This window comes from Sciurus vulgaris (genome assembly GCF_902686455.1).
Source record: "Sciurus vulgaris genome assembly, chromosome: 13".
Lineage (NCBI taxonomy): Eukaryota > Metazoa > Chordata > Mammalia > Rodentia > Sciuridae > Sciurus > Sciurus vulgaris.
In genome coordinates this window covers 12535821-12562847 of record NC_136474.1, presented here as the reverse complement: position 1 = coordinate 12562847, position 27027 = coordinate 12535821, and the positions used below count along the sequence as shown (strand labels likewise).

The 27027-nt window shown below is 56.2% G+C and overlaps 1 protein-coding gene across 2 annotated transcripts in view; it reads right to left on the bottom strand.

The window, feature by feature from the left end:
• Window positions 1–8918: 8918 nt before the first annotated feature.
• The window catches only part of RAB31 (RAB31, member RAS oncogene family), a 103755-nt gene continuing 85646 nt past the window's right edge, over window positions 8919–27027 (bottom strand). The window contains exons 6-7 of one of the 2 annotated variants that reach the window (XM_079108926.1): window positions 21617–21726; window positions 8919–11227 (exon numbers count right to left, since the gene is read on the bottom strand). In XM_079108926.1, the coding sequence (XP_078965052.1) occupies window positions 11130–11227; window positions 21617–21726 (208 nt within the window). In that variant the 3' untranslated portion in view covers window positions 8919–11129. Of the gene's footprint in view, window positions 11228–20330; window positions 20475–21616; window positions 21727–27027 lie in introns of those variants that run through there. The other variant, XM_079108927.1, reaches the window with a different exon arrangement.

The following is a 27027-nucleotide window of genomic DNA, read 5'->3' as shown; positions in this document are numbered from 1 at the left end:
CATCCATTTTCTCTGACGGATTTCACTCCCGGAGACAGATCCGTGTACCAACTCCTGATTCTGAGAATGTCTCTCCACAGCGCCCGCCATTCACAATGCCAGTCATGAAAGTCACAGTGCCAACGCTTGCCAGGGTCCACGTCAATGGGGAAATGATTTAAAATGGAGTCAGTCTGCGAATCATTCCTTTTCTTACCGTATTGAAAATGTGAGAGTTAAAGGGACGTATACACACTTAGGGCTTTCTTTATTATCTTTATTATCATTATTATCACAGGTACCAAAGCACCCAAGAATTCCCTGTGGAATAATAGAAATATATTTTCTATACAGATCCAGACTCTTTAGGTTCTTAATGGATGGGCAATGGGCAGGGGAAATTCAATGAACCGCCACAGAAACACAGTGTCGCTCAGCACGGGCAGCGTCGCTCAGCACGGGCAGTGTCGCTCAGCACGGGCACGTCTGTGGGACTTTCTAAGGAGAGCCCTGCCACAAGTCGTGCTGCCGTTGGAGGCTGGAGGCCAGACTCCCGCCGCCCGCCCTCTGGACTTGTTAGGGCCTGTCTGGAGCAGGAGGCGTGGCCCCTGGACAAAGTCCTAGGTCCTAGGTCACTCAGGAGAGTGGACGGCCCTCCTGAGGACCAGGACAGCTGGGAGGCATGGTGCCACGAGCGGCGAGGAGGAGTCAATGAGAGTAAATATGGTCCAGAATCAATCGGCTTCTATTTGATGCTGATCACACAATTGTTATAGTTGTTCTAACTTTAGTCTCACCAATACCACAACTTAATCACTGAATTATCATAAGCCCCGAATAAACAAGACCCACTCCCTACTGAGACCGTTCCTAAGGTCCACTCCTGTGTGACGTGTCTTGAGTCCAAGGGCAGCGACTCCCAGAAGTCCGTCAGGAAGATGGCTCGGGAGGTCTCGCTGGGGAGCTCCCTCTGGCCGGAGTCCCGATCAACGAGGACGGTTGGACGGTGAAGGAGGGCGGCGAGGTCACAGCAGGCAGGCCGGGCGGAGATGCAGGATGCAGACGGGCAGCTCCACGGTCACTTCCACAGGAACGTCTCGGCCACGGTCAGGATGATGGATGGTCCAGCAAGCAACGAGCAAGTCAGTGAGTCCCCTTCAGGCTTGGTGCAACACTGGCGGTCATTGGTGTAAAATGGGGACTGGAGCTAGGCTCAACATGAGTCCTTTTAAACCCTTTTTATCAGACCCTGCCAGCCGGTCTTGGTCCGAGGGTCAGTTGCACGTGTCTCCAAGTTGGGGCAACATCAATCTTATCTTGGGGCAACACCACATCATTACCTCATTACAGCACAGAACACTCAAATTACTTTTTGCAAGTCACACAGCATACAGAATGTCACACATTTAATTTTGCTCCTTATATGTGGTCCTGCTCCGACCGCAGCCAGCCTCCGGGATGATGTTTAAACCCTCCCATGTGATCACCATGTGAAACTGAGCTGCTCTGTAAGGTGCGGGTGAGTGGAGAGTGGGCTGGCAACAGAGGCTCGAGGCCCAGCCTCCGCTCAGCCTAAGGACCTGCTCTCTGCCCAGGCGGCTCATACCCACCTTCAGAGGGAAGCGGGACAGGTGGCCAAACCGACTGGGGTGCCCCGGGGAGGGGCGAGACCCACGCGGAGCAGAGCAGAGCTGGCGGCAGGCCCACGGATCTCTCGGCCCTTCCGTGGGGGCTGGTGTCCAGCGTGGGCAGGCCGAGCCTGCTGGGAAGGCCAGGCGCATCTTCACCCTCAGGGAGCGTGGCCTTCATCGGGCGCCCGACCCGTGGACAGAGGCAGGGCCACGCTGCAGGGAGGGAGCCGCCCAGGCGTTTAGGCGCACCTTCCACACCTCTGAGCGGCAAGGCCTTCGCAGGCGGCCAGAACGGTGACCTCCACCTCGACCCCGAGGGAAGAAACGAGAGAGGCAGAAACTGCTCCCAGGAGACTCCCAGACCAGCCATGCCAGGTGCCAGACCCTAACATGGCAGCCCACAGGTCTCCGCCCAGCCGCAGCCCACACCAACCCCGCCACACGGCAGGGCTCTCCGCCCGGGGCCCGGCTCGAGCTCCAGGGTCAGCAGCCCAGCCTGGAAATACCCGACGCTGTGGAGACGCACACCACGCAACTGAAGGGCGCCATGTGGCTCTCGCTTCTTTTCTGACCCTCCACGGCAAGACCTGATGAACCCGGGGTCTGTGCTACCAACAGGACTGCAGAGAACAAGAGCAACATCGTCATACCAGACTCGCCTTGTTCAGTGCAAAACCTGCACCACCTGATGTGCGCTCTTTGACCTTGGCTGCCCAATTCCGGGACACTTGGAGAGGGCAAGCCTCTTTGTGTTGCCTCTGGAGCCAGCTGGCACCAGGCCAGGCAGGCACAGCGGGGGTGGGCTTCCTATGGGGCAGGGGCCCACCGCCAGGGACGGGGTGCAGGGGAGGCTGGGGTCCAGCAGGGGGCACTTCACTAGGGCTCACAGGGCTGGGATCGCTCCACTTGCAGTGGGGTGTCACGGTCGGGGCTGAGACACCGACAGCACTCTATGTCTTGTCTGAGCCCGGGGAACCTGCCTTGGCCCTGTCCGCTGTCACAGCCGACTGTCACAGATCGGGTAAGCTACAAAGAAAGGGCGCTCCGGAGGTCTGAAGTCCAGCGGCACAGCACCGGCATCCGGAGGGCCTTTGTTCCAAAGGGGCGGGCAAGAGGAGTAGAGCAAGAGACGCCAGTTTAGCTGGGCACCATGGCACACCCTGGAATCCCAGTGGCTTGGGAGGCTGAGGCAGGAGGATCATGAGTTCAAAGCCAGCCTCAGCAACTTAGTGAGGCCAGCCTCAGCAACTCAGTGAGACTCTCCCCAAATTAAGAATAAAAAGGCTGGGGATGTGGCTCAGTGGTTAAGCACCCCTGGGTTCAATTGCTGGTACGAGAGAGAGAGAGGGAGAGGGAGAGAGAGAGAGGGAGAGAGAGATGGGGCCCACCTCCTGTGAGAAGTGAGCAGGAGGCCAGGGGAGTCGGAGACGAAGGCTCTCTCTGAGGCTTCTTGAGTGTGAAGGAGAGCTGGCTCCGTGCTGGTGGGACCTGCAGAGGACTTACCCATGTGTTGCTTGCAGCAGGGGACAGTGCAGGGGGTTGAGGACGGGAGCTTTGGCACTTGGGCACATGCCTAGAAATGTCAGAATTCTTCCCCAAGATGGGGGAAGGAGAGCACAGGCACGTGCTGGTCAGCTTCTGCACTGTAAGTCTGCCCAAGCGGTCAGCTCACGAGGAGCAGGGCTTACTGTGGCTCGGCGCTGGAGGCTGTGGTCCCGAATGGCCCACTGCTGCTGGGCTGCTGGGCCTGTGGCAGGGCAGCACATCAGGGAGGAGCACCCAATGGAGCAAAGCCTCACCTCAGGGCCAGGAAGTGGGAAAGCGGAGAGAGGCGAGGTCCCCTTCCCCCTGCACAGACACACCCTCCAAACTCCCACCACCTCCCAGTGCCCAGCAGAGACCAAAGTGCAGCACGTTCTAGGGACTTTCAGATCCAACTGAAGCAAGATGCGTGCAAGACCAGGGAGAGCCCAAGGTAGGGGGAGCAGAGAAGGTCCCACTCACTGGCCGCCCGGCCCACCCGGGGACACCAGCCTGGGCACCGGGTTCTCAGAAGCACGTGCAGGGCCTCAGGCCCTACAGGGTTGCCGCGTGAGCAACCAGGTCAGTTAAGAATCCAGGCAGGGCTGAGCCATGGGCCAGGGATACCAAGGAGGCCGCGGGCAGCCTGGCCATGCAGTCCAGCAGTCACGCAGGGGGCGGGGGCGGACAGTGGTGGGGTCACCACTCTCCGTGGGTGGGTGGCTCAGCGCTCCCCAGTGGGACCCTCCGCCCTCCTCCCGAGAGGCGAGAACGTCTGAAGGAGGGTGGCCCTCGGCAGGGATGCGGCTTGCCCTACTTTCTTCCTGCGTGAAATCGAGAACACCACGTGAGCTCTCCAGGATCCTTCCTGACGAACAGGACCAACTGCGCTCCCTTCTCAGATTTGTTTCCTGAACAAAATGAGATCGTTCACGGGGACCTTTCAGTAAACCCAACTCTCCTTTGCAGCAGTCACAGTGAGAATAAAGGGGGTGCCACAGAAGACGGCCTCTGTTGTCTGGCCTCTTGCTGGTCTGGGGTCTTGCACAAGGTGCTTGACCCCAAGCCGCAGGTTCCTCATCTGTAAAGTGGAGCTGGTAACAGGATCGCCCTCACAGGGAGGGCGTGTGGTTGAGGCCCTGGGGCATCAATCGCCTGTGCCGGGGCTGGTGCAGCTCTGCTCCTGCCCCTGGGCCCTCGCTGGTGCCGGGGCCACAGGTGCCTTCTGCAGGGCGAAACCCCTCGCTGCCACTCGGACGTGTGAGAGCCCCCTTCCCTTCCCTGGCCTCGTGGGGGCTGCCTGCCGCTACCCACCAGGCGGCCCTTCCTATGCACCCGCTCACTCCAGCTCCGGGGTCCGGGGACACCGCGCACGGTACGCCTTGTCTTGGGGGAAGGTGTTTCGACTTCAGAATTTTTGCTCAGATTTTACAAAAATAATACATCCATCCCAGAACGTTGCAGCCCAGCTGAGGGAGGACCCTCTGATCCAACACAGTATTCTCAGCCAAATCGCCAACTGACACCCCTGGTTGGACAGATACCAACTGCACATGGCACCACACCCATCCGGGTTTGGTTCTGCTACCAAGGATCCCTGCTGAACGTGGAAAACACCTTTCTATTTGAAGAACCTTTTGATTCCAGAAATGTGGATATGTGCACGTGAGGATTGTTATCCATAGCTCGCGTATAAGGAAACAAGGCTCAGGGAGGTTACCTGCTGGAAGTCCCCACAGCCAGCACACCGCAGTCGGAAGCCAGACTTAACTGGTCTGACTCTGGACTTCTTTCTTTCTTTTTTTTTTTAATTTTTTTTAGTTGTTGAGGGACCTTTATTTTATTTACTTTTATGTGGTGCTAATGATGGAACCCAGTGCCTCACATGCCAGGCAAGCGCTCTGCCACTGAGCCCCAGCCCCAGTCCTGACTCTGGATTTAACCTCTACCCTGCATTGTCTCCCTAAGAGAGAAAAAGAAAGAGAAGAAGAAGAAAGCAGCAAGTGAGAACACAGGAGCAAAGAAGCCTCCCAGCTCCAGGACAAGGGCCGAGGTCTACGTCATCGTCGTGGCCACCAAGTTCTCTGTCATTCCACCTCATCTGTATGTCAACCCTGCAAGGTGGCACAGTGTCTATTTGCTGGAGGAAACAGACCGAGAGAGACCAAGTAACTTGCTCAGGATCACAGAGGAGTAAGGACAGGTGGGGGGATGGATGGGTGGGAAGATGGGTAGATGGGTGGATGGGACGGTGGAGGCTGGTAGGTGGGAAGGTGGGTGGATGGATGGATGGACAGGTGGAGGCTGGGTGGGTGGACGGATGGATGGGTGGGTAGGAAGATGGATGGATGGCTGGGTGGGTAGGAAGATGGCTGGAAGGGTGGGTAGGTGGGAAGGTGGATGGATAGATGGGTGGGTGGGTGGGTGGGTGAGAAGGTGGGTGGATGGATGGGTGGGTGGGTACAGGCTGGGTGGGTGAATGGGTGAATGGGTGAATGGGTATGTCAGTGAGTGAATGACTTTGCAAAGATAGCTGCTGTAGGGTGCTTACCCCCAAGAACTCCTGAGTGACCTAACCCTTTCCCTGACATATCCCCCACCTTGCCAGATAATAAGTTCTGCTTTGCTTCTAACAACACAGTACGGCAGAGTGGATAATTTATAAGGCAAAGAGGTTTATTTCAGCTCACGTTCTGGCCTGTGGTCCAGGACCCGCATCTGGTAACGAGCTTCTTGCTGGCTGAGGCCTGAGGTGGTGCCGGGCACCAGGCGGGGAGAACAGGCTCTTGGCATCTGTGTGCTCTTGCTCTCTCATAGAAAGCCATCAGCTCAGTCATGAGGGTCTTCCCTGGTGACCCATCTAACCCTAGTCACTTCGCAGAGGCCCCACCTCCGAACACCTCTACATACCCTGAGAGGCTGCAGTTCCGCCTTCTTACTACCTCCCAATGGGGATTAAGTCCCAACAGGAGTCTTGGAGTGGACAAGTTGCATTTGAAGTACAGCCCCGTATGTCTCAGTTTGCCGGGGACTGTGCCACTTACTCCAGCTGAGTGTAACTAGCACTCATACCCTCCGGAGTGCCCTGGCATGGAGGAAGAGGCGTGCACATGCGCAGAGAACTGCAGGACTTGAGGGACCCAGGAAGCCGCCTGAGGTCACACTGCCTCTCCCCGGCCAGACGCGGAAGGGGGCCTGGAGACAACGGAAGAGCTCACAGCAGGTCAGACTGCAGAAGGCAGGCCTGGGCCTAGCTCCACCGCCTCCCCAGGGGTTGTGCCCTGGAGTCCGCAGGGGAGTGGGGCTGCTGGCAGAGCCCACCTGGGACAGCCCCTCCCAAGTCATCTCCAAGGCCCCAGAGAGACCCTGACCTGCGCCCCAGATCCCTCACCTGCTGAGTGGAGTGGGACAGAGACCATGGGGATCCAGCGCCCAAGGACCAACGTGGGCATGGGGGCCAGTAGCTACCACCGGAGAGGAGAAGTCAGCTCGGCAGAGCTGGGCACATCCACAGAACCTCTGGAAACTTCCACACACCCTTCCCCCAACCCAGGGAGAAATGGTGCAGGTTAAATCCAGACAACTGCTGAAGCCTAAGTGCTTACAGCCCTGGAGGCCCCTGCAGGAAGGAGTGACGCAGTCCAGCTTTCTGCATCAGACACAGGCCTGCCACACTGCGGGGCCACGCAAGCGACCGAGGCTCCTGACTGCCCCAGTGAGTGGGCACCTCAATCCCAGCCAGGCTGTGTCTCTGGACAGCGGGCTGCAGCCCCCAGGCCCACCCAGTCAGGCCGGCCTGTCCCAAACGCCTGCCCAGTCTTATGCCAACTTCAGTTTTGTGTCTCTGCTTTATGCCAACTTTGGTTTAGCATTCTGCAGCAACAGACGACATCCACGTCACACACACACACACATTTGGAAGTAGCTCCTGGAAACAGCAGAGAATCTGGGTTGAAGGATGCAACCCTTTCAACTGTGTCAGGTCTAGAGTGACAAACCACTCTCGAGAGCGTGCCCGTGTGGGAGGTGGCCCATTTTCAGTACCTGCCAACACAGGGGTCATCTTGCGTTTTTCACGGGAGCGAGGGGAGAAGGAGGATTCCAGGTACAGAAAGTCCAACAGCTGTCCCTGCAGGAGTCCAGCAACCCCGAGGGAAGCCAGCCCAGGAGGACACAGACTCTCACTGGAGGACCCGATGGAAGCTCCCTCCTGGCCCTGCCGGCAGGGCCTGCTCTCTGGACAATATTTGGCTGTGCAGGAAACACTGCAGACTGTTCAGAGGCCCCAGGAGGCTGAAGGACTGCCGCCAAGCCGGCCCTGAGCGGGCCCTTCTCCTCCAGGCCCCGCTGCCCACTGTCCTGTGACCCCATAGCTACAGGGAGGCCCTCAGCCTCAGCACACACCTCCTGGACACCAGGTCCTATTAAATGTCCCCAATGGGGTGGGGCAAAGTGCTTCTGAGGGAGGGAGGAGAGGCAAATCTGCAGGACGCCACTGACCAAGGAGGCAGCTGCCCGCTGGCTGGTGGAGCCTCTCATCCCACAGATGAAAAGCTGACACAAACGGGAAACCACTCAGCAAAGGCCAGGAGGGCAGCCTCCTCAGAGACCAGGGCCCTGGGTCTCTGCTGGTCCCAGTGGGTTTCTTTCTTTTTCTTTTCTTTTGGTACCAGGTATTAACTGAACTCACTGAGCCACGTCCCCAGCTCCTTTTTTGTATTTTATTAGCGATGGGGTCTTGCTGAGTTGCTTAGAGCCTCACTAAGTTGCTGAGGCTGGTTTTGAACTCGTGATCCTCCTGCCTCGGCCCCTGGAGCCGCTGGGATGACAGGTGCGCCCCACTGTGCCCAGCAGCATTTCTTGTTTGGTGCCACATTGGAAGTAGATTCCCAGCACGTGCCTGGCAGTGCGTGGAACGCAGGGAACAAGAGGCTGGAGCTCAGCCTGCTCCCGTCTAACCACGCAGGAAGCCATGCCTGGAGATCAGGAGGGCCCCTGAGGGCAGCTGTGAGCTGGTGGGCAGGCAGGGGGCACCCAGGCGAGGGGACCTGCACCTCTGCAATCCACTGGGACAGCAAGTCGGTGACTATATGTACGAAATATTCCTAGCAGGTTGAAGTCGGCCCATCCTTCCTGGTTTCTATCTCCATGCCCCTACCTCTTTGGAAAAATCACTACAGAAGAACCTAGATAAGGCACACACCTCGACTCTGGGTCTGTCAGCATGTCCTGCTGGCGTTCACATCATGAGACAGATAAAGATGGCCAATCGCTCAACGCCCTTGGTCCTCCCGATCCTGTTCACCTCTCTGTCCGTACTGTGAAGCTGGTGCTGTTCCTTCCCATTCTTCTCTTACACACACACACACACACACACCCCTTCATAAAAGGTATACCTCACTATTTTGTGCATGTCAAGAGGCATTTGCACCTTAACTTTCTTTACTCACTCAGCCAGGGCTCGCTGCCCAGGGTGTGCACTGCACAGCCCGAGGCCTGTTAGGTGGAACACACAGAAGCAGCTCCCTGGATGTGCAGGATGAAGCCTGCCCTCCAGGCCTGCTTCTGAGAGGCATTACAGACGCGCTCATTTTAGCTCCCCCGGAGCTGCTGCCTGGTGACTCGACCCTTCCCGCAGCCCAAGACTACATTTTACTCTTGCAAACATCATGGTCACACAGCCGGTACACCCGTCTCTCTGGGGAATCACCACTCTTTGTTCAGAGTTGACCCCCGTTTTCAAAAAACCATCCTACTGACCGTTGTAAGAAGAAAAGGACTCCTTGGTAAACTTAAAACATTTATTAGTACGAATCAGTGTGTTAGATCCAAAAAAGTAACAGCGGAGGGTGGGCACTGCGGGAGACGCTCCACTGCGGGTGCGCGCAAGGCGCTCGGGCCGCCGCAGACGCCAGAACTGGGTCCAGCCCAGACGAGGAAGCCCTTTAGGAAACAGCAGGCGAGGCGCCTGCGGTCAGGGCGCTGCCCTGGAGCGCGGCCTCACGGTGAGGGCGAGCAGAGCGGCCCAGGCGCCTGTCAGGCCCGGTGCCGTCAGGGCCTCTGTCACTCGCTGGCCAGAGCTCCGCCCCAGCCCCGCCCCCAGTCCTGGACCTCATCTAAGCCCTCCGCGCACGTGGGCACTGCCCGTGCTGCTGGTGAAAACCGAGGTCCCAGGCTTTCAGTCTGCAAGGTCAGCACCCCAGTGGCCGTTTTTAACCATCTGTGGAAGTCCACTCTACCCACATAATTCTGTGGCCATTGGCTGTCCCTGGGGATGATCCCTTTGAGAGTCAGTGCCAGCCTTACAGAACCCCAGGTGTGAGCCAAGCCCAGCAAGGGCGACGTGAACGACGTGCTGGCACGACCAGCACCAAGTGCTACTTGCACCCAGGCACACAGCCCGCCTGCGGGAGAGAGCAGGAAGGAGCCAGGCCGGGAGCACGAGGCGGGGGACAGCACCTCCCACGAACCAGTCGCAGGACAGGGAGCGATGGTGATCTCCAGCCTTTCCTCGTCCTGTGGTGAGGCTCACTGACAAGGGCAGCCCGGCAGTGGGAAGGGTGACCACGTCCAGCAGAGTGCTCCAAGGCCTCCGGGCTTGGTGGCACACTGTGACGGTCCCACAGCATGGCTCATGCCGAGTCACAGCTCCCACACGTCAGCCCAGACCTCCTTTCCAACCTTCCCAAGGTCAGGCACCACGGGAGGTCTGCTGGCCCTTGAATGTTCAGGGCACAGAAGACCCGCTGCCCATGCCAGCTCCAGGCAGCATGGCCGCCCGGGGCATGGCTGTCCTGGTCCTGCCTCCTGATACAAGCCTGCCAGGAAACCAACTGCTTCCTAATTCCAAGGTTCTACAAGAGCTGGAGTGGTAACAGGATTTGAATTTTCAAGGAAAACAGCTCTAGATCCTTTCCACGCTTCCTCTCCCTTTGCTTCCTTTGGACCCAGACCTCTTTAACCTCCTGGAAAGGAGGCCTTCAGGGCCTGTCCCCAGCTCATGGGCACTCCTGGCTGGACTGGGTGGTCCCGCTACCTTCCTCCCCTCACCTGCAGCATTTAAAATGCCTTCTCTGATCTTGGAGCTTTGGGGTCTGGAATTTAAAGGTGGCAATACTTCCTTTGGCTGGCTTTGCGGTAACTCATGATTAGTGGCTATTATTAGATGTTTGTCCTACAATTTGGATTCCAATGCCCTCCAGTTAGTACCCCCTAGATATGATCCAGAACATATTCTCTTGAAGAAACATCTGTGCACTCAATGTCTGCAAGAGAGCAGGGACGTGGACCGGGTGGTCCCCAGGGTGACATCTACACCCTCCCTCTGTTCACGTGGTGAGGACTTCACTGACTTTCAAACAGGCCTTCCAAACCCAATTCACAATCTGGTCTGATTTTGTTTCCAAAACTTAGGAAAATGTTCATGCCTTAGATCAAGAGAGTCCATGACAATCGCTCACACCTCCTTCTCTACAGTAGCTCACTCCCAGCTTCAATGGTGGTCCCCTTAACTCCTCTGGTTTCCTTCAGAAAACTCATAAATGAAGGCTCGCTTCTACAGCCAGCTGAAACCTACCTCCTACAGTGAATCTGCCCTTCGGAGGAGGCCGGCCTGGGCACGGAGGCCAGGCCCTGCAGAGGTTCCCTGACTCTGGCTAGGTGACACAGGAAATCAGGTAACAGTACTTCCAGACTTGGGAACAAATCCAAGATCTTTCTCATGTCATTAACCAAAAGGCAACTGTACCTATCGCCTAATAAGTATGGTCCCTCCCGTGAGCGTTTCACGCTCCCAAGGCCGCGCCGTGGTGGGTGGTGGGTCTGCGGAGTTTCCCAGTCCCCTTTCAGGGCCATCTCCTGCCTGCTCCTGCGGGTCTTCCAGGGTGCGAGGCTGCGGGTGCAGTTCTCCGAGCGCGGGTGCCGGCCCCGGAGAGTGGGGTCTCCGGCAGGCACCGCGCGTGCCCCCGCTTCCTGGGCACGGGGTGCAGTGGCCTCTGGTCAGCAGCACCGCCGGCCCCCTTGCGCAGATGGCTTGACCAGCTTGATGGCCCCGCTGTTCCCGTTCTCGTGCGGCTCCAAGGGTGGTATCTGGCGGCCTGGAAGAGAGGAGGCCGAGGTTGAGCTCGCCCTCCCAGCCGCCCTGCACCCCGCGCCTGCCCACCCCCTGGCTCTGCGCCCGAGGCGAGTCCACCGTCAGAAAGTCTGGGACAGCTGCCAGCAGCTCCGGACCTGCGGCCATCCTGGGAGTGGGAGGACCTGCCCTGGGGAGGCGCTCCCAGCACCCCAGCCCCCGCGCCCCACTCCAGCCCTCCCGCATCCGTCCGGCTTCTAGGACCCACTTCCACAGTGACAGGGAGCGCCGCCTCCTCCGTCCTTCCTGCTTCTCAAAATAGAAATGGCCCGGGAGCTGCCATCCCCGGCGAGCCCTGCCCTAAGACCTGGCCTGCCACCTCTGCTGCCTGCCCAGCTGCCCAGGCGCTCCTCTCCGGAAGCCTCACATCTGCTAGATTCAGCCCAGAAATAAACCAGAATAAAGAGAGGGAGGGGGAGGGGGAGGGCGGAGGGCGGGTTTTCTGGGGCCGCCATGCAGGGGGAGGGGGAGCGAGCCGAGGCCTCCGGGACCTGGGCTCCCCGTGCTGCCCCGGGCGGGTGATGCGTGTGGATCCGCCCGCGTTTGGTTTGGTTTTTACGGCCTGAAACCTGGAAGTCGGCACCTGGGACACCACAGAGCTGCCACGGCTTCACAGGTGCCGCCCGCACCTGGCCCTGGGAGGCTGGAGCCTCCGCCATCCTCACCACCACTCTGCTGGGCCCGCGGAGCCAGTGACCCGCGAGGATCGCCAGGGAGAAGTGGCGCAGGCGGATTCTGACCAGCCTCCCCTTGACCTCCCCAAGGAGGCCGGCCCTGAGCTCCCCGGCGGGCCTCCCTCACTCTCTTTTTCGGTCACCAGCCACAGGCACGGATCACTGGCCCTGAGAGGAGGATTCTGGAAAGGCAGCCTGTGGTACATTCCCGACTCAGTCGCCAGGACCTGACGAGGGAGGGAAACGGCTCCAACAGGCCTGGACACAAGCAGACGCTCCCTGCGGACCCTGGAGAGGGCAGGCCGGGCAGGGACGCCCCGCAGCACGGGGACTGGGGTGCCCACCCTTCCAGGCTGCTGCTGTCCAGGCGTTGGCCTCTCTGGTTAGGTGGAGGTCTTCGTCTGACTGATGGGTGTCAGGAGCTGAAAACTGAGTGTTTGTGACGTGAAAATCAACACCCGCGATGACATCGGGTTCACGTGCCGGCCACGGTGGCAAACGGCACCGGCCTTTCGGACCCCTCACGCCCCCCGCCCCACAGGCCTCCTGTCTTAGGTTTTTATATATTTTTTTCCCTATTAAGTACCCGGAATACAGAAAAAGCACGTGTGTGAGATAGTCACTGAAGTGACGAAGTGTGGGTGGGGATCCAGAACCAGCACAGAGGGCGCAAGGGGACACCAGGAAGCTGCCACTCTCTCCTTCCCACCTCTGGTGTCCTTCCCAAGGGGACAGCGAGCAGCCACACGTGGGGTGCAGGGTCCCACAGGCCCCTTTCTCCAGATGGGCTGAGCTGGTTGGCGGGACGTGATCCAAGCAGCCGCCAAGCCTGGCTTCTAGAGGTGCCAGGGCCTTGCACCTCCGGACGAGCCAAGGTCTCACTCCTGAAGGTAAAGCCCAGGTGTCCCCGGCTCCCAGGGGAGGAGTCCAAGACCCCCAGTGGATGCCTGGGGCGGCGGACAGCACAGCACACGCCTTACACCAGGCTTCGGGCTGCGGTGGCTCTGTGGTAGAGCGCCCGCTGGCAGGCAGGGGGCCCCGCTCCAATCGCAGCACCACAGGAAAAGAAAAAGATACATACTATTTTTTCATAGCAATACATACATCCCAACGATGAGGTCTGACTGTAACTCAGACCCAGTAAGACACTAATTATAATGAATGGTAATTAGACCAATTTCAACCATATACTGCATTAAAGGGTATTAAAACTTATGAGTTGCTTTAGAATTTTCCACTTCATATTTTCTGATGGCAGTTGACACGGGTGCCTGAGACCAGGCACAAGGCTGGTCTACTGTGTGTCTCCAGAGCACGAGCATGGCTTTCTTCCTTGGACTTGGTTTTTCTCCTTGGGTAGAGAGTTCTGAGATTAAGCAGCCAGTGTTCCAGTGGGTGAAACTGGGCCAGTTACTTAGCCTCTGAGCCGGAACAAGAGCCAGTGCCGGCCCGCGGGCTGCGTGCTCCGTGGGGACGGGAGGAGCCCGGGCTCCTGGTCTCTGCCTGGGGGAAACGCCTAGTGCCCGGCCCAGAGCCGTTCTCAGGGATCAGCGCATAGGATGGGACCACCTGTTCTCCTGCAGAACACGCAGCCCATGATGAGCAGACACTTCAGAGTGAACAAGTGAAAAGGAAGCGCTTCCCCTTTCAGGCAGGACAGAGGAGAACCAGCAGCAGCCAAGAGGCCAGTCTCTCCAGAAGAGGAGGATGTAAACGATGCTGTGAGCACACTGTGGCTCCACCACGGGTCCGAGGAACCAACAGAAGATAGCTCTGGAGAGTGGCATGGCCTTCCACCAGGGCAAGCCCTAGGAATGCTGATCACGCAGGCACAGGGCAAGGACCAAGATGCACAAACAGCTGGAAGGCTCCATTTGGATGTTTCCTGCCTTGGGCAACGTCCTCCATGCAGGCAACCTCCAAAACAAGTTGTTCTCGGACATAAATCCCAGGTCAGAGTGTTTAACACGGTTTGTGATGTGTGAGACTCTGCTGGGAGGGGTCGAAGACTTCTTTGAAGTCCAGCTGCCCTGACAGTTAATAGTCTAGAGAAAAAGCAGGTTTCATAACAGCATGCTCAGGAATATAAGATGTGAAAACAAATCCATGCCTATCAATTTCCTCTTGGCTCTCACCTGAGGGGAAAACAAAGCCTGTGCCCAGCGGCAGCAGACCCTGCCCTAGGGGTGGCCCAGCATTCTGGGTCAGAGCCCAAATCCTCCCCGTGGCTTGCTGCTCCAGTCCTCTCCTTCCTTCCTGCCCAGCATTGGCTGGCTGGGCCTGCTTGTTTGGTTAGCTGTGCTGCCATTTGTGTATCGCTTCCATTCTTTTTTTTTTTTTTTTTTTTTTTTTTTTTTGCGGTGCTGGGGATTGAAATCGCTTCCATTCTTGATCCTGATTTTCCGAGTCACCCAGATCAGTAAACTGGTCTGGTTTTCCAGGACTTGGCGTACTTACTCTTGACAATGACCTGCATGTCTCTCCAGTTAGAGGGGGCCTCTGGATGCTGCAGGGGCTCACGGTCATAGGTCACCACCCTACAGGTGCAGAAGGGGCCACACAGGACGTGCAGTTACTCCCTGCATCCCCGGTGGCCACGGGGAAGATCTGCACATCAGGGTGAAGAGCCTGGATGTTCCACAAGGGACCAGAACAGGTGGGGAGGCAGGAGGTGTATTTGGTCCAGAGCCCTGGAGAGAGTCCAGGCCTGGACAGCGAGCACTGCGGGAAGAGTGTGGCGTGGAAGGAGGAAGAAGGCAGAGAGAAACCTCAGGGAGACGCCTAGGAAGGGAGGGTCCCCAGCACTGAAGTCAAAGCCCTGGGTGGCTGCAGGGACGGCTGCGTCTCCGGGGCAGCAAGGGACACCATCCGGGCTCTGCCCCCAGTGCCTGCTGGAGGGACCCCGGCTACCTTAAGATCCCCAGGTCCCCACGACTCCACTGCACCTTCCCTCTCCTTTCCTTCCTTCCTTCTTAACTGATAGACTCTTTTCCTAAAGCAGTTTTTAAAAACTTGCAGGGAACAATATTGAAAAATAGGTTCCCATATACCTCCCCTCCTCACGCCCTGTCCTCCAGTGTGTGCCGCCTTGCACGGGTGTGGCAGGGTGTGGCAGGGTGTGGCAGGGTGTGGCAGGGTGTGGCAGGGGTGTGGGACGTTGGTCAGTGCAGCCACAATGAACACGGTGCTGCCAACTAACGCCCGGTCTGCACAGGGGTCTTCAGGTTGGATACGCCAGGGGCTCTGACAGACACTTGGCGATGCGGGTCCACCATTACGATGAGGCACTGGACAGGACATAGCCCTGGCATCCCCTCACCCCACACAGAGCAAGGCAGCCACTGACCTTCCCACTGTCTCCAGTTCTACCTTTTCCAGAACGTCACACACTTGGAATTGTCCACGTGTAGCCTCTTCAGATCCACTTCTTTCCCTGAGTAAAACGCATTTACGATTTTCTGCATCACGTGATAGCTCACTTCTTTTTATCCCTGAATAATATTCCACTGTCTGGATGTATCCTTTCCATTTTCTAACAATTAAAAGTCAAAAGAAAAAATACCCAACTGAAAAAGGAAAAAATTGAGAAAAATTAGAAGCTCTGTGTGTGGGGGGTGGCACACATTCCAGAACTGGGAAGGCTGAGGTGGGAGGATGTCTTGGGCCCAGGAGTTTGAGACACACCCGTGCAACACAGCAAGACCCATCTCAGAAAAAAGGAATTAAAAACCTCTGCTCTTCAAAAGACTGCTGGGGAGAAAATGTTTGAAAAACAGGTCTGACAAATAATATACACCCAAAATACATAAATAATCTTCAGAACTCAACAGTAAGACAACACAGGAGTTAGCAGTTTTCTGTTCTTGAGACGTGGTCTCACCATGTTGCCCAGGCTGGTCCTGAACCCCCAGCTCAAGTGGCCTTGTGCTTCGGCTTCCGAGTGGCTGGATGGCAGGTGCGTTGGCACCACCACTGGCTCCAAACGGCAAGATTTGAAGGGCACTTCAAAAATCATCCAGGTCACAAATAAGCCCATGAAAAGACACTCGACATTGCTGGTCTTCAGGAAAATGCCAACTAAAATCACGTTGAGGTACCACCCTGCCTACCCCCTTCTCTCTCTCTCTCTCTTTTGGCACTGGGGACTCCCAGGGACACTTAACCACTGAGCCACATCCCCAGCCCTTTTTCTTTTTTATTTTGAGACAGGGTCTTGCTGAGTTGCTGAGGTCGGCCTTGGATCCTCCTGCCTCGGCCTCCTAAGCAGCTGGGAACAAGCCTGCACCACCCTAGTACCTGGTACCACCGTCAGCATCTTAAGGTGCGACCTTCCCAGAAGGCGGGAGTCCTGGGGGACGTACTAGATGTTTTCACATGGAGCAGATGGCCACATGCCATGCCACCAGGGCAACACACAAACTGCTTTGTGCCTTTCATCTTCCACACGGCGATTCACCTTTTTAGGTCAGTAAGCAGAGATTCCCATCATCGCTGCTAATCACTCGATTACACTGTGGACGATGTGGTGGGCGAGGATTTTTAAAATACGATTTCCCAGCCTGGGGACCTTCAGCCACTTCCCATCCTCCCGTCGTGGGTGTGGCCATAACCGTGGTGTGTGTGAGACGTGACCCAGCTGAGAGCGCGTGACAGCCCTCTGCAGCCTCCCTCGGGCAGGACAGGGACGGCAGCAGTGCCCATGCACAGGGCCAGGTGCACAGCAGCAGCCGTCACAGCCACCAGTGTCCCTGGGGCCCTCCACTCCTGGGCCTCCACACACGGCGGCTGGACTCTGCCGGCTGACAGTCAGACCAGGCCGGCTGCCCCTGCTCTGCTTGTCAGCAGTCCCTAGCAGCAGCGTGACGACCATGGGCAACGTCTTCCTGCTGGGCTGTGTGTGCTGGTCACCCAGAGGTGACGGAAGGACACGGAGGGCACTTTCACCTCTGCACGAGCTGCATGCAGACAAGATGCCCTCTGGACAGGGGCCATGAGAACCTGCGGATGCCGGTATCCCTGAGGTCTGGAACCAACCCCTCTACGATAAGGGACAGTGACCACAGTGACCAGGCCTGAGCAAGATCTTCTTTCGAGCTGCTGCTAAGACAGGCCTGTCCGGAGTCTTTGCATCCCATCTGTGCAGAGCCTAAATGGCCTCGTTCGCGGACATTCCCGTGACCGCAGGGGCTGCACTGATATATTTGGCAGTAAAGCTGGATGGGCCTTGTCCTTTCCTTGCACCTTGCCTGCTGAGCATGCCTTCACCAACAGCTTGCTGCTCTTATAAAACGTGCAAACGATTTTTTGTTTTGGTTTGGTTTTTGTATGGGATGGAACCCAGGGGCGCTTAACTGCTGAGCCACATCCCCAGCCCTTTTTTATATTTTATTTAGAGATGGGGTTCTGCTAAGTTGCTTAGGCCCTTGATAAGTTGCTGAGGCTGGCTTTGAACTCATGATCCTCCTGCCTCAGCCTCCAGAGCAGCTGGGATTGTGGGCGTGCACCATTGTACCTGGCTTGTTTTGCTTTTAATTTTCTTTAATGTGCTGGATAAGGTGGTGCCTGTGACCCCAGCTGCTCAGGAGGCTGAGGCAGGAAGATTCCAAGTTCCAGGCCAGCTTTCTTTGATTTATCAAGGCCCTGTCCCAAAATTCAAAGAAAGAGGGGGAAGCTGGGGTGTGGCTCAGTGGCCAAGTGTCCCTGGGTTCAATCCCCATATTGCAAAAATTCTCCTGCTCTAAATCACAGGTGACCACCTGGGGGGCATTTAAACCTCCAGTGGACTTAAAATAGCCAGCACTCCCTGCAACACCAAGGCCCATGACCTGCCCTGTGAGCCTCTGCTTCTGGTCTTGCATATTAAGCCCTGTTCTAACTTTCCTAAACTAATACAATATTCCTAATTGTATCGATCACAAAACACAAACAGGCACTTCTTAACTGTTCTCAACCTAACATGAAAACCCAGAGCTTCCCGTCAGTCAGTTGCAGTCCCGTCAGTCAGTCACAGTCCTGTGTCTCCAGGGCAAGCTGCAGGAGGCTGTGCTGTCCTCTCCGCCACCGTGGAGATCGCCATGGTATCAACCAGTGCAAAGGCCCACCCCACCCGACGTCCTTCTGCAGGGCCTGGGCTCCAGCTCGCTCCGCCCTCAGGGAGAGTTCAAACACATGTATTCAGGGTGAATAAATTACTGGGTTGCCCAGAATCCAGAACCGTATCTACCAGGCTCACAACAATCTGGTCCCCAAGAACGTGTCCCTGTGCCAACCTTCCCCGTGCCAGGAGACGGAACCTCGGCCTTCCCTGTCCCAGGACCCACCTCCAACCTGCTCCCCAGGGTTCCTGGTTCTTCCAGAAGATTCCTGAATTCTGCCTCTCCCTCCATCCCTCCAGACGCATCCCAATGGGCTGAGCCTCTTCCACTCTCCTCCGGCTGAAGTGTCATCTTTTTTTGTACCCATTTTTTTTGGGGGGGGGGATTGAACCCAGGGGTGCTTAGCAACTGAGTCACAACCCCGGCCCTTTTTATTTTTTATTTTGGGACAGCATCTTGCTAAGTCACTTCGGACCTTGCTAAGTTGAGGCTGGTTTTGAACTCTCGATCCTCTTGTCTTGAGTTTAAAAACTCAAGTGTACATTGTTTTCTTGGTAAAGAATTTTTCTTTTTACATTTTAACTCACAGAGGAACCTTCGGTAGTCCAATTTGAGGTGCAGGAACCTAAGAAAGGAGACTGGACAAGGCCTGGGAAGAAGTGGTGGGAGAGAAGCAGCCGCACAGAGGTGGAGCAGGTCCGAACCGGGACCTGGAAAGCGTGAGGAAGAGCGCTGGCCAGAGCGCGAGGCAGGACGAGGGAACGGGACAGCTCCCAGGGGCAGCTGGGGTCTCCAGGAAGACACGCGCCTGGCAAACCACATCCAGGTAGAAAACGTCCCAGCTGGTGTGCGTGAACGCCCCGGGAAGAGGAAGGAGAGGCGTTTGCCTCTTCGTCTGCGCCAGTGTGAGTTAATTTCACTTAGGCTCGCCTTCACGGTTACGACTAGCTCTTGATTTCTTTATCCCATCTCTTCTCCCAGGCACCGCTGTCTCTGGAACGTTGCTTTGGGAGCACAGGTATCAGCACCATTAATCCTATTTTAAGTCCAGGGAGGAGCACAAGCCATACAAGCAGGATCAGGAAAAGGGAAGTAAATAGAAAGCCCACTGCAGTATTTTAGGTGCGCTTGCAATTAGACTATAAAACCCACCGTGAAGAAATTCACCTGAAGGAGTAAAAGGTACACGGAAGACTCCAGAGCTTACAAGAATAGGGAGGCAGGTGGGGAGACAAGAAGAACGAACAGGGACAGACAGACGTATGGGCAGACAGACAGGTGAACAGAGGTGGATGGGTAGGTAGGGATGGATGGATAGAGATGGAAGGAGATGACAGAGATGATGAAGAGGCAGAAATGGATAGATGGATAGAGATAGGTACAGAAAAATGGATGGAGAGACTTAGAAATGGACGGAGATGGGAGGATAGAGAGATAGAAGGACGGAGAGAGATGGATGAAGAGAAGTAGAGATAGATGAAGGATAGAAAGGGTGGTAGAGAAACAGAGATGCACAGGGTGTGTCATGGACTGTGTACCTGCCAGTTCTCTGTTAAGGCGCCTACAACTAAAGTCTAATGACACAGAAACAAGTAATTGTTTGTTTGGCAAGGAAGATGATGAGACACAGGTATTCAATGGCTTACATAGGACTCAATTACTTTGAAACCACAATTACCCAGTGCCTTAAGCAAAGCTTTCCTATTCCTAGACGAAGCAGACCACCAGGATCCGAGGGGTTAATATTCAAAGTCTCACCACCATGAGTCCCCGGCTTCACACACGGGATCGGATGTGTACCACCTGACCCACACCAAAGAACCTTGCAAGTCAGGAGAGTAACGCTTGCTGCTCAGGTTCGTTCTCTTTGAGGTCCATATTTAATTTTTACTTTAGCGATGACTTTCACAAATCTCAGAAAGTCACCAAGCTCCTGTGGAAATCTCAAGGTGAATTCAAGGTGCACAAAGCTCAGTGCTTCCGTGGCTGGGCAGTGCTGTCTGCCCTCTGAGCCGCAGAGCTCCCGCTGGGGAAAAGATAAGAGCTGTGCAAATGGCAGGTGCTAATGTCCCAGCTGTGGTCACCCAGTAGAACCACCCAGAAAGCAAAACGCTGAACAGCTGAATACACCAGAAGAGCCCAAGGTCACCAGGAAGGGAGCAGGTGGCTCTTGGGGAAACTCTGGGATGTCACCCGGAGGGACACGAGCACAGAGCGCGTCCCACTGCCCCTCAGGAGGCGGAGTGTGAGCCCGGGGCTTCCAGCACACCATGACAGCCTCTGCACACAGCTCAACCATGCGGGTCAATGAGCCAGAAAGTCATTTCTCGGCTGAGCGTGGAGGGCACCTTCTGAGGTCAGGCGGGGAGGCGGCTGCAGCCGTGGCTCAGGGGCACTCTTCCACAGTGGCAGGAACGTGGGTCAACCGTCTCCAGTGACTTCTCTGTGAAGCCAAGGCAAGCAAACAGAAGCTCCCCTGCTGTGTGTCCTCAGCATCTAAAGTCCTGCGTCCAAATCAGTAAAACGGAAATCTCACTGGTTCAGGGGGCCTGGGCCCCTCTCTGCCTCAGAGAGCCGGCCTCAGAGGAGAGGGCTGGTGCGGGGCTTCCCTCTGAGACTCCTGGCACGGAGATGCCTGAGGCCGGCTGCCAACCATTCAGGACGGCTTTCCCTAGCGAGGGCCTGCATGCTGCATTTCCCTCAGCAGGCCCCCTGCTCACACCGCTGACCTCCCCAGGCCGGTGCCCAGCCCACTGTTGGCAGAACGGAGGGTTTCTGAGGCGAACCTGCCACTGCGGACCTGCGAGTGAGAACGTCAGTGGGGAGCTGCTCTTGGAGAAGTCATCCCTGGGAAACCGTCACAAAGACAGGGAAGCATGACGTGACCCACCCTGGGCACCCAGCATGGGCCATCACCTCCCAGGAATCGGCATATCGGAAGCGGGGAACATCTTTACAAAGTGACCCTCTGCTCCTTCCCAGTTTCTGGTCACATGGGATGGAGATGCTATTTTTTGTGGGCAATCAATAGGCAAAAGAAGGTCCCCTTAGTTTGTTTGCTTGGCATCGGTGGGTTTAGCCGGGAACTGGAGCTTTACGATCTCACAGTTCTCTATTTCATTGTTCCTTCCTTAAAGGTGCCAACATAAAATGCCATCCAATGCACAACTTTATGGTTATTATTTCTTTAAATATTTTTAGCTGTCCATAGACCTTTATTTTTATTTATTTTTATATGCAGTGCTGAGACTCGAACCCAGTGACTCACACATGCTAGGTGAGTGCTCTACCACTGAGCCCCAGCCCCAGCCCAAACGCATGATTTTAAATTAATTTGCATTTGACTTTGGAAACAGGACTACTTCCTTTGAATTCACAAAATGCAGATGAACAGGTGAAGATGGAAACAGAACTGAGAAGCCCAGCAGAGGCGGCTGCTAACAGGTGCCCAGCGGTGGGCCATGCGCACAGCGTCAGATCCGCTCATGCAGGGCAGAGGTGCTGCCTTGGAGCTCTAGAGCCGCATCCTCTGGTTCCTCCAGCATGGGCGCACGCGCAGCTGCAAACCCGGTTCCAGGTACTTACTGATTCCTTGAAAGAGCTCCTCGATGTTAATGGCGTTCTTCGCGCTCGTCTCCACCACGATAGCACCTATGGATTCGGCGTATTCCTTAGCATCCTTCAGGGGAACCTCCCTGGAAGAGGGCAAACCCAGAGAAAATGAATGCTCATTCGCAAAACACAGGTAACCCTAAGAGGCCAAAGGAACAGCTCAAGCGGAAACAGCTCCTTGATTTTCCTACAGAGTAACAATCGCTGAGCAAGTGTTGCAAGCCCGACCCAGGAAGTCAAAGCCAGGTTCCTGGGATGGTGCAGGCAGAGAGGCACGTTTGAACCAGGGCTTCTTGTCCCCAGCAGATCAAGTTCCGGGCAGGCAAAAGGGTTGAGAGTGTGGCAGTGTATGTGCCAGCCTTCAGAGCCAGGGCTGCGCTGCGGTTTGAATGTCGGTCCCCTGCAAAACTCACGCTGAAATTCAGGTGCCATTGCAACAGTATTAAGAGGCAAGAACTTCATGACGAGATTAGAACTTCATGACGAGGGGCTCCACCCTGACGGGCGGGATTAATACCTTTGTAAGAGAGTGAGTTTGGGCCCCTTTGCCTCTTGAACCTTCCACCTGTGAAAAGGAAGTATCTCGCTAAAGGGACGGAGCATTCAGGGCACCATCTGAAACCAGACCTGCTGGTTCCCAATGGGGAACTTCCTGGGCTCCAGACCTGTGAGCCACGGGGTTGTCCCATGCCCAGGCCTGTGGCATGCTGTTACAGCAGCATGACACAGTCCAGTGCAGGCTGGCCTTGGAGTCTGTGCATGCATGTGGTTTGCAGCTCATCTCACACAGTCGTCCTTCCCTGTCCACAAGTACTGAGTCCACGAATTCCACCAGCTGCGGATCCTGTACATCTGAACACACAGAGGTTCCCCTCGACAAGGCTGCGGCCTAGAGATGCCTCAGAGCATGCAGGGGGAACGTGTGCAGGTTCTTGCAAATGGAGGAATGTGAGCACCCGCAGATTCTGGTAACCTTGGGGAGTCCTAGAGCCCGTGCCCAGGGGATCGCAAGGGATGACTGTATCATCTTGCACAAGCCAGAGAAACTATGTGGCACAATCTAAGAATGCGTAAGTGAAAACGGTTGTAGCCACCATGTGTAGGGCACGTCTGGACCTTTGCCTTTCAAAGGCAGTTCCTGCAAAGGTTTCAGGACATGAACTCGATCTACACGAACAACCTGAAAAAAAACATCAGATGCTTTCAATGTGAAGATACTGCTGTGGACCCCAAAATAAAAGGACAGAATTTTGTTCGCTTATTCGCTTGGTGATTTACTGAGCAGCTGTTGTGCCAGATCCTCTTCCAGGTGCTGGGGAAAACACTGGACCCTGCCTTCTGCAGCCCACCTCTTAGAGCAAAGACAGACCAAACACCTCCCTAGGCTGGGGTTGTGGCTCAGTGGCAGTGCTTACTCAGCACGGGTGGGGCACTGGGCTGGATCCTCAGCACCTAGGGAATTAACGAATGAATTAATTAAAGGTTCATCAACAACTAAAAAAAATATTTTAAGAGCAGAGGCACAGAAAGTGGGGTTTTTTGATCAGGGGAACTTGGGAAGAAGCCCTAAAGGTCACCTTACGTATGACCAAGACAGCTGAGCAGGAGGCAGGTGAGAGTGCGGGGGGCAGAGGCCCCCAGGGGGCACACACCTACTCCCAGGCACCGTCAAAGGGCCCTGCACCTGACTCTGCTGTGCCACGGTGGCTTCATGGGTGAACACTCTGGTGTCCGAATGGACAAAGTTCTGGGTGGCTGGTGCTGTGGAGAGGGAGGTCCCGGGGTCGTGGATGATGGCCATCCGGCTTGTCTCAGACCCTGTGACCTCTGAAGATCAGGAGGTGACAGGGGCAGCCCCAGAAAAGCAGGGGCACGAAATGGACCAGGGTGGAGGCGAGATGCATCTGGAAGCTCTCCTGATGCTGGAGGTGAGAGATGGTACAGCTGATCAGAAGGACAGCTCTGGGAAAGGGAGAGGGCAGTCGCCAAGCTGGAAGTGGGCAGGGGCCAGGAGCCGTGCCCCTCTCTCCCCAGCACCTCAAAGATGGTTTCTGCTGGTTCACAAAGTTCCCCAGAGGCGTCCACGCGGACATTCAGATTTCTATGAACCCAAAGCATACGAGATGAGAACTCTGCAGAGAAGGGCCGCAGAGCCCGCCATGTTACCAGCAGCTGTCCTGAGATTCCAGACCAAGGAAGACGGGCCTTCCGAGCGGGTCTGTGGGATCCGTACTTCCCAACCTTGCTCTCTGAAGACACTGTGGGAAAAGTCCTCCTACACCCAGCCTCTTCATCGTGTCCCGCGGCCAGCCCCGGGCCTGTCTCCTGGACTATTCTTGAGTTTTGTGGTGACCTGACTTTTACAGCTTGGCATCTTACCCTATTTTTAAAATGTCCTCGTGGAAGATTTATCAAACCAGAGACAGGTGGGGCTCCCTCTGCCCAAGTGCCCGTGGATGGCCCCAGATGTCCCCGCAGCTGTCCCTGGGCAGGGAGCCCTGGTGAAGGAGAAAGGACACGGGGAGGAATGACTCCCACCAGCCTCCCTCCGCTTCCCTGCAGGGCCCAGGGTGAACACTGAGACTCAACGCGATGCCCTCCTGAGGCTGCCAGCCAGGCCAGGGCAGATTCTTTCATCGTCCCCAACGCCAGACGCTGGGATGGAGAGGTGAGAGAAGGGCAGGCGTCTTCCCTGTCTACATTGGCTCTCCAGAGATGCACGACTTTCCCCAAAGACACCTGCAGAGGGGAGGGGCAGCCTCACCTAGGTCCCTCGGATCTGCCTGCGGGCCGGCCAGACCCTGCAACACAGCCACACCGCAGACACCGTTCTTTCCATCAGCACCGACCGAGAATACAGGGCTCAACAGACTCGCAAACCGCCAGTACACCAGGCTCAGGGAGGAGTGGGGAAGAGGGAGCTCACCCAGTGTCCACTGGGTCCAGTGCGGGCTGGGCGGAGCTCAGCAGCAGAGGGCTTGCCCAGCATGTGCCAGACTCTGCTTCCAGGCCCGGTACTTAAACAATAAAACTGAATCAAGTCTGGCCTCAGAATCCCTCCCAAAGCATTTGATGCTGGGGCTCCAGCCTCTCCACAGTGTGAATGCCGCCTGCCTTGAGGTGGGAGGACAGTGGCTGGGTCTCAGTCACACAGTGCTCCTGCAAGGCAGACGGGAGCTGTGGCTGTGGAGCAGACCCACCTCACTTCCTGGTCCCTGGGGAGTGCGAGGGGCCTTGCCGTGGGCCCAGCATCGGGAGCCACCTCAGTCCAACCTGCCGTGTGTGTCTCGGGCATTGCAAACGAAGCCCAAGAAGATCTGTGAAGTCCTTGGTGTTGTCTGTGGCTTGTTTTTGTTGGTGGCTTCCTGCAGTGCAGGGTTCAACACCTGGGCCTCACAGACGCTGGCCGTACCACTGCACATCACCAGACCATAATTCTGGCTTTTAAACAACAGGCAGCTACTCAAAGAGTCCGGGGGGGGGGGGGGCAGTGAGAGTCCCTCCTTTACAACGGCGGAGCTCCAACCACGTGGAGTCTGTCGGGATGCTTCCACTCCTGCGGAACAAGTGCAGGCTATCTTTGGCCTGGTTTCCTGGTACAGAAAACTCACCTAAAACTGGTCAGTTTCCCGAGTGACAGGACTGTCTTGTCATTTACAGAAAGCCCCAATCGGCCATACCGAAATTTCTGAAAACAAGGGACCCCCTGACAGCTGCAGAATGGGTTGGTGGCCAGAGAAACCAGCTGCAGTTAGAGGGTCCCGGCCCCAACTTGCAGCTGTAGATTTAATCACTCACAGCTAAGTAAGGCAGACTCAGTGAAGACCAAGGCAGAGGGGGTCACAGGAGCCCTCCACTTGAAGCTTGCTGGACAGAGTGTGTGCCTGGGTAACTCCCAGGGCTTGCAGCTCCAGTCTGAAACGGGCCATCGTGGGACTGAGCCCTCAGTCTGAAAGGTCTGCCTGGCCCTGGGCCTGCAGTGCTGGGATGAAGTCAGAGGGCGTGTACGGTGCTGGAGAGGGATGTGCGGCCAAGGTCTGAAGGGAGGGCCCTGGAAGGTGAGGCTTTTCCTGAGGACACCGCTTGCGGTGGCGTGGATCAGCGCACAGGCAGGAGCTCCTTCCCCCGCACCCAGGAGGAGCCACGCACAGACCCCAAGGCTGCAAGTCACACTACTGCCTTTCTGAAATTGGTACTTCAGGGGACTGTGGTATCCAGTGACTCTTGGTCACTTTTTTCAACAAAAACTGAGTATCTGCTTTATGTTGGGCATTGCGCTAGACACCAAAGTAGGTAAACTGACACCACGCAAGTCAGCGTGTGACCCCAGCTAGTCGAATTGGACGTTAAAGGTTTATTTCACACTTTCTAGGCCACATCATAGACAGAAATCACCAAGGAGCGTTATCACGACTAGCTGGGAAAAACGGACTCAGATCCAACTCCAGATCCAACCCTCTTTCCAGAGTTAAACATGTCTGTCTGCATTGCCTGGGGATTCTTTTCTGACTATCTGAGGTCACGTTCTCCCTTTCAAAGCAGATGAGGTCTGCAGGCCAGGCAGGAGGAGGGTTCAGGATGGAGGCTGGGTTTGGCACCAGGGCCCGCGGGGGCCAGGCAGGGCTGGAGAGGCGGAGACCCAGGTGAAGCTGTAGTCCCATCAGCAGGAAGGCTCAATGCAAGGTCCACCACAGAAACTAGTCTGGGATGGAGCCGAGAGCAGGCAGTAGCCAGTGAAAGCAACGTGGGCCATGGCGGAGGACAAGGACAGCTCCACAATGGACGCTGCCCAGTGGAACATCCTATGGCCAGAGGTCAGACCACTTCTTTTCTATGTCTGGACACACCTCCCTCTTGAACTGGCTGATCTATTCATCTGGACCTGAGGGGCAGATGGATGGCACAGATGGAACCTGTCAAAGCCGAGGACCGCCTTTCGCCTGCTGTGGACACAGACTGGTTGAGAAGCAGCAGGCAGCCCTGGGAGAGGTGGGGACCTCCGGCCTCTCCCAGAGGAACACAACTCCAAATCCTGACCCACAATATTTAGGCTATCTGTGTCACAAATGTTCTGGTCTACCCGACATTCGGTGGTACACAGGGCTCCTGGTCAGAAGCTTGTTTACAGAAGCGGAGTGTGATAAGGGGAAGAACCAGCTCTGCTTACAGGCCTTTGATCAATCTCCAGCCTTGGGCTGGAGCCTCCACAGGGGCATTTACACTTCAAAGGGGAGTCCCCAGACTCCCAGGGGAAGTCATCTACAATCCAATAGGCGGGATGCCTGGTGAACCAGGCTTCCTGGGGAAAGGCTGAGAGAGCGGAGGGAACTTACCCAAGTGCACAGCACCAAATCACTGGGCACTTTTGAAAATCATAATTAAAT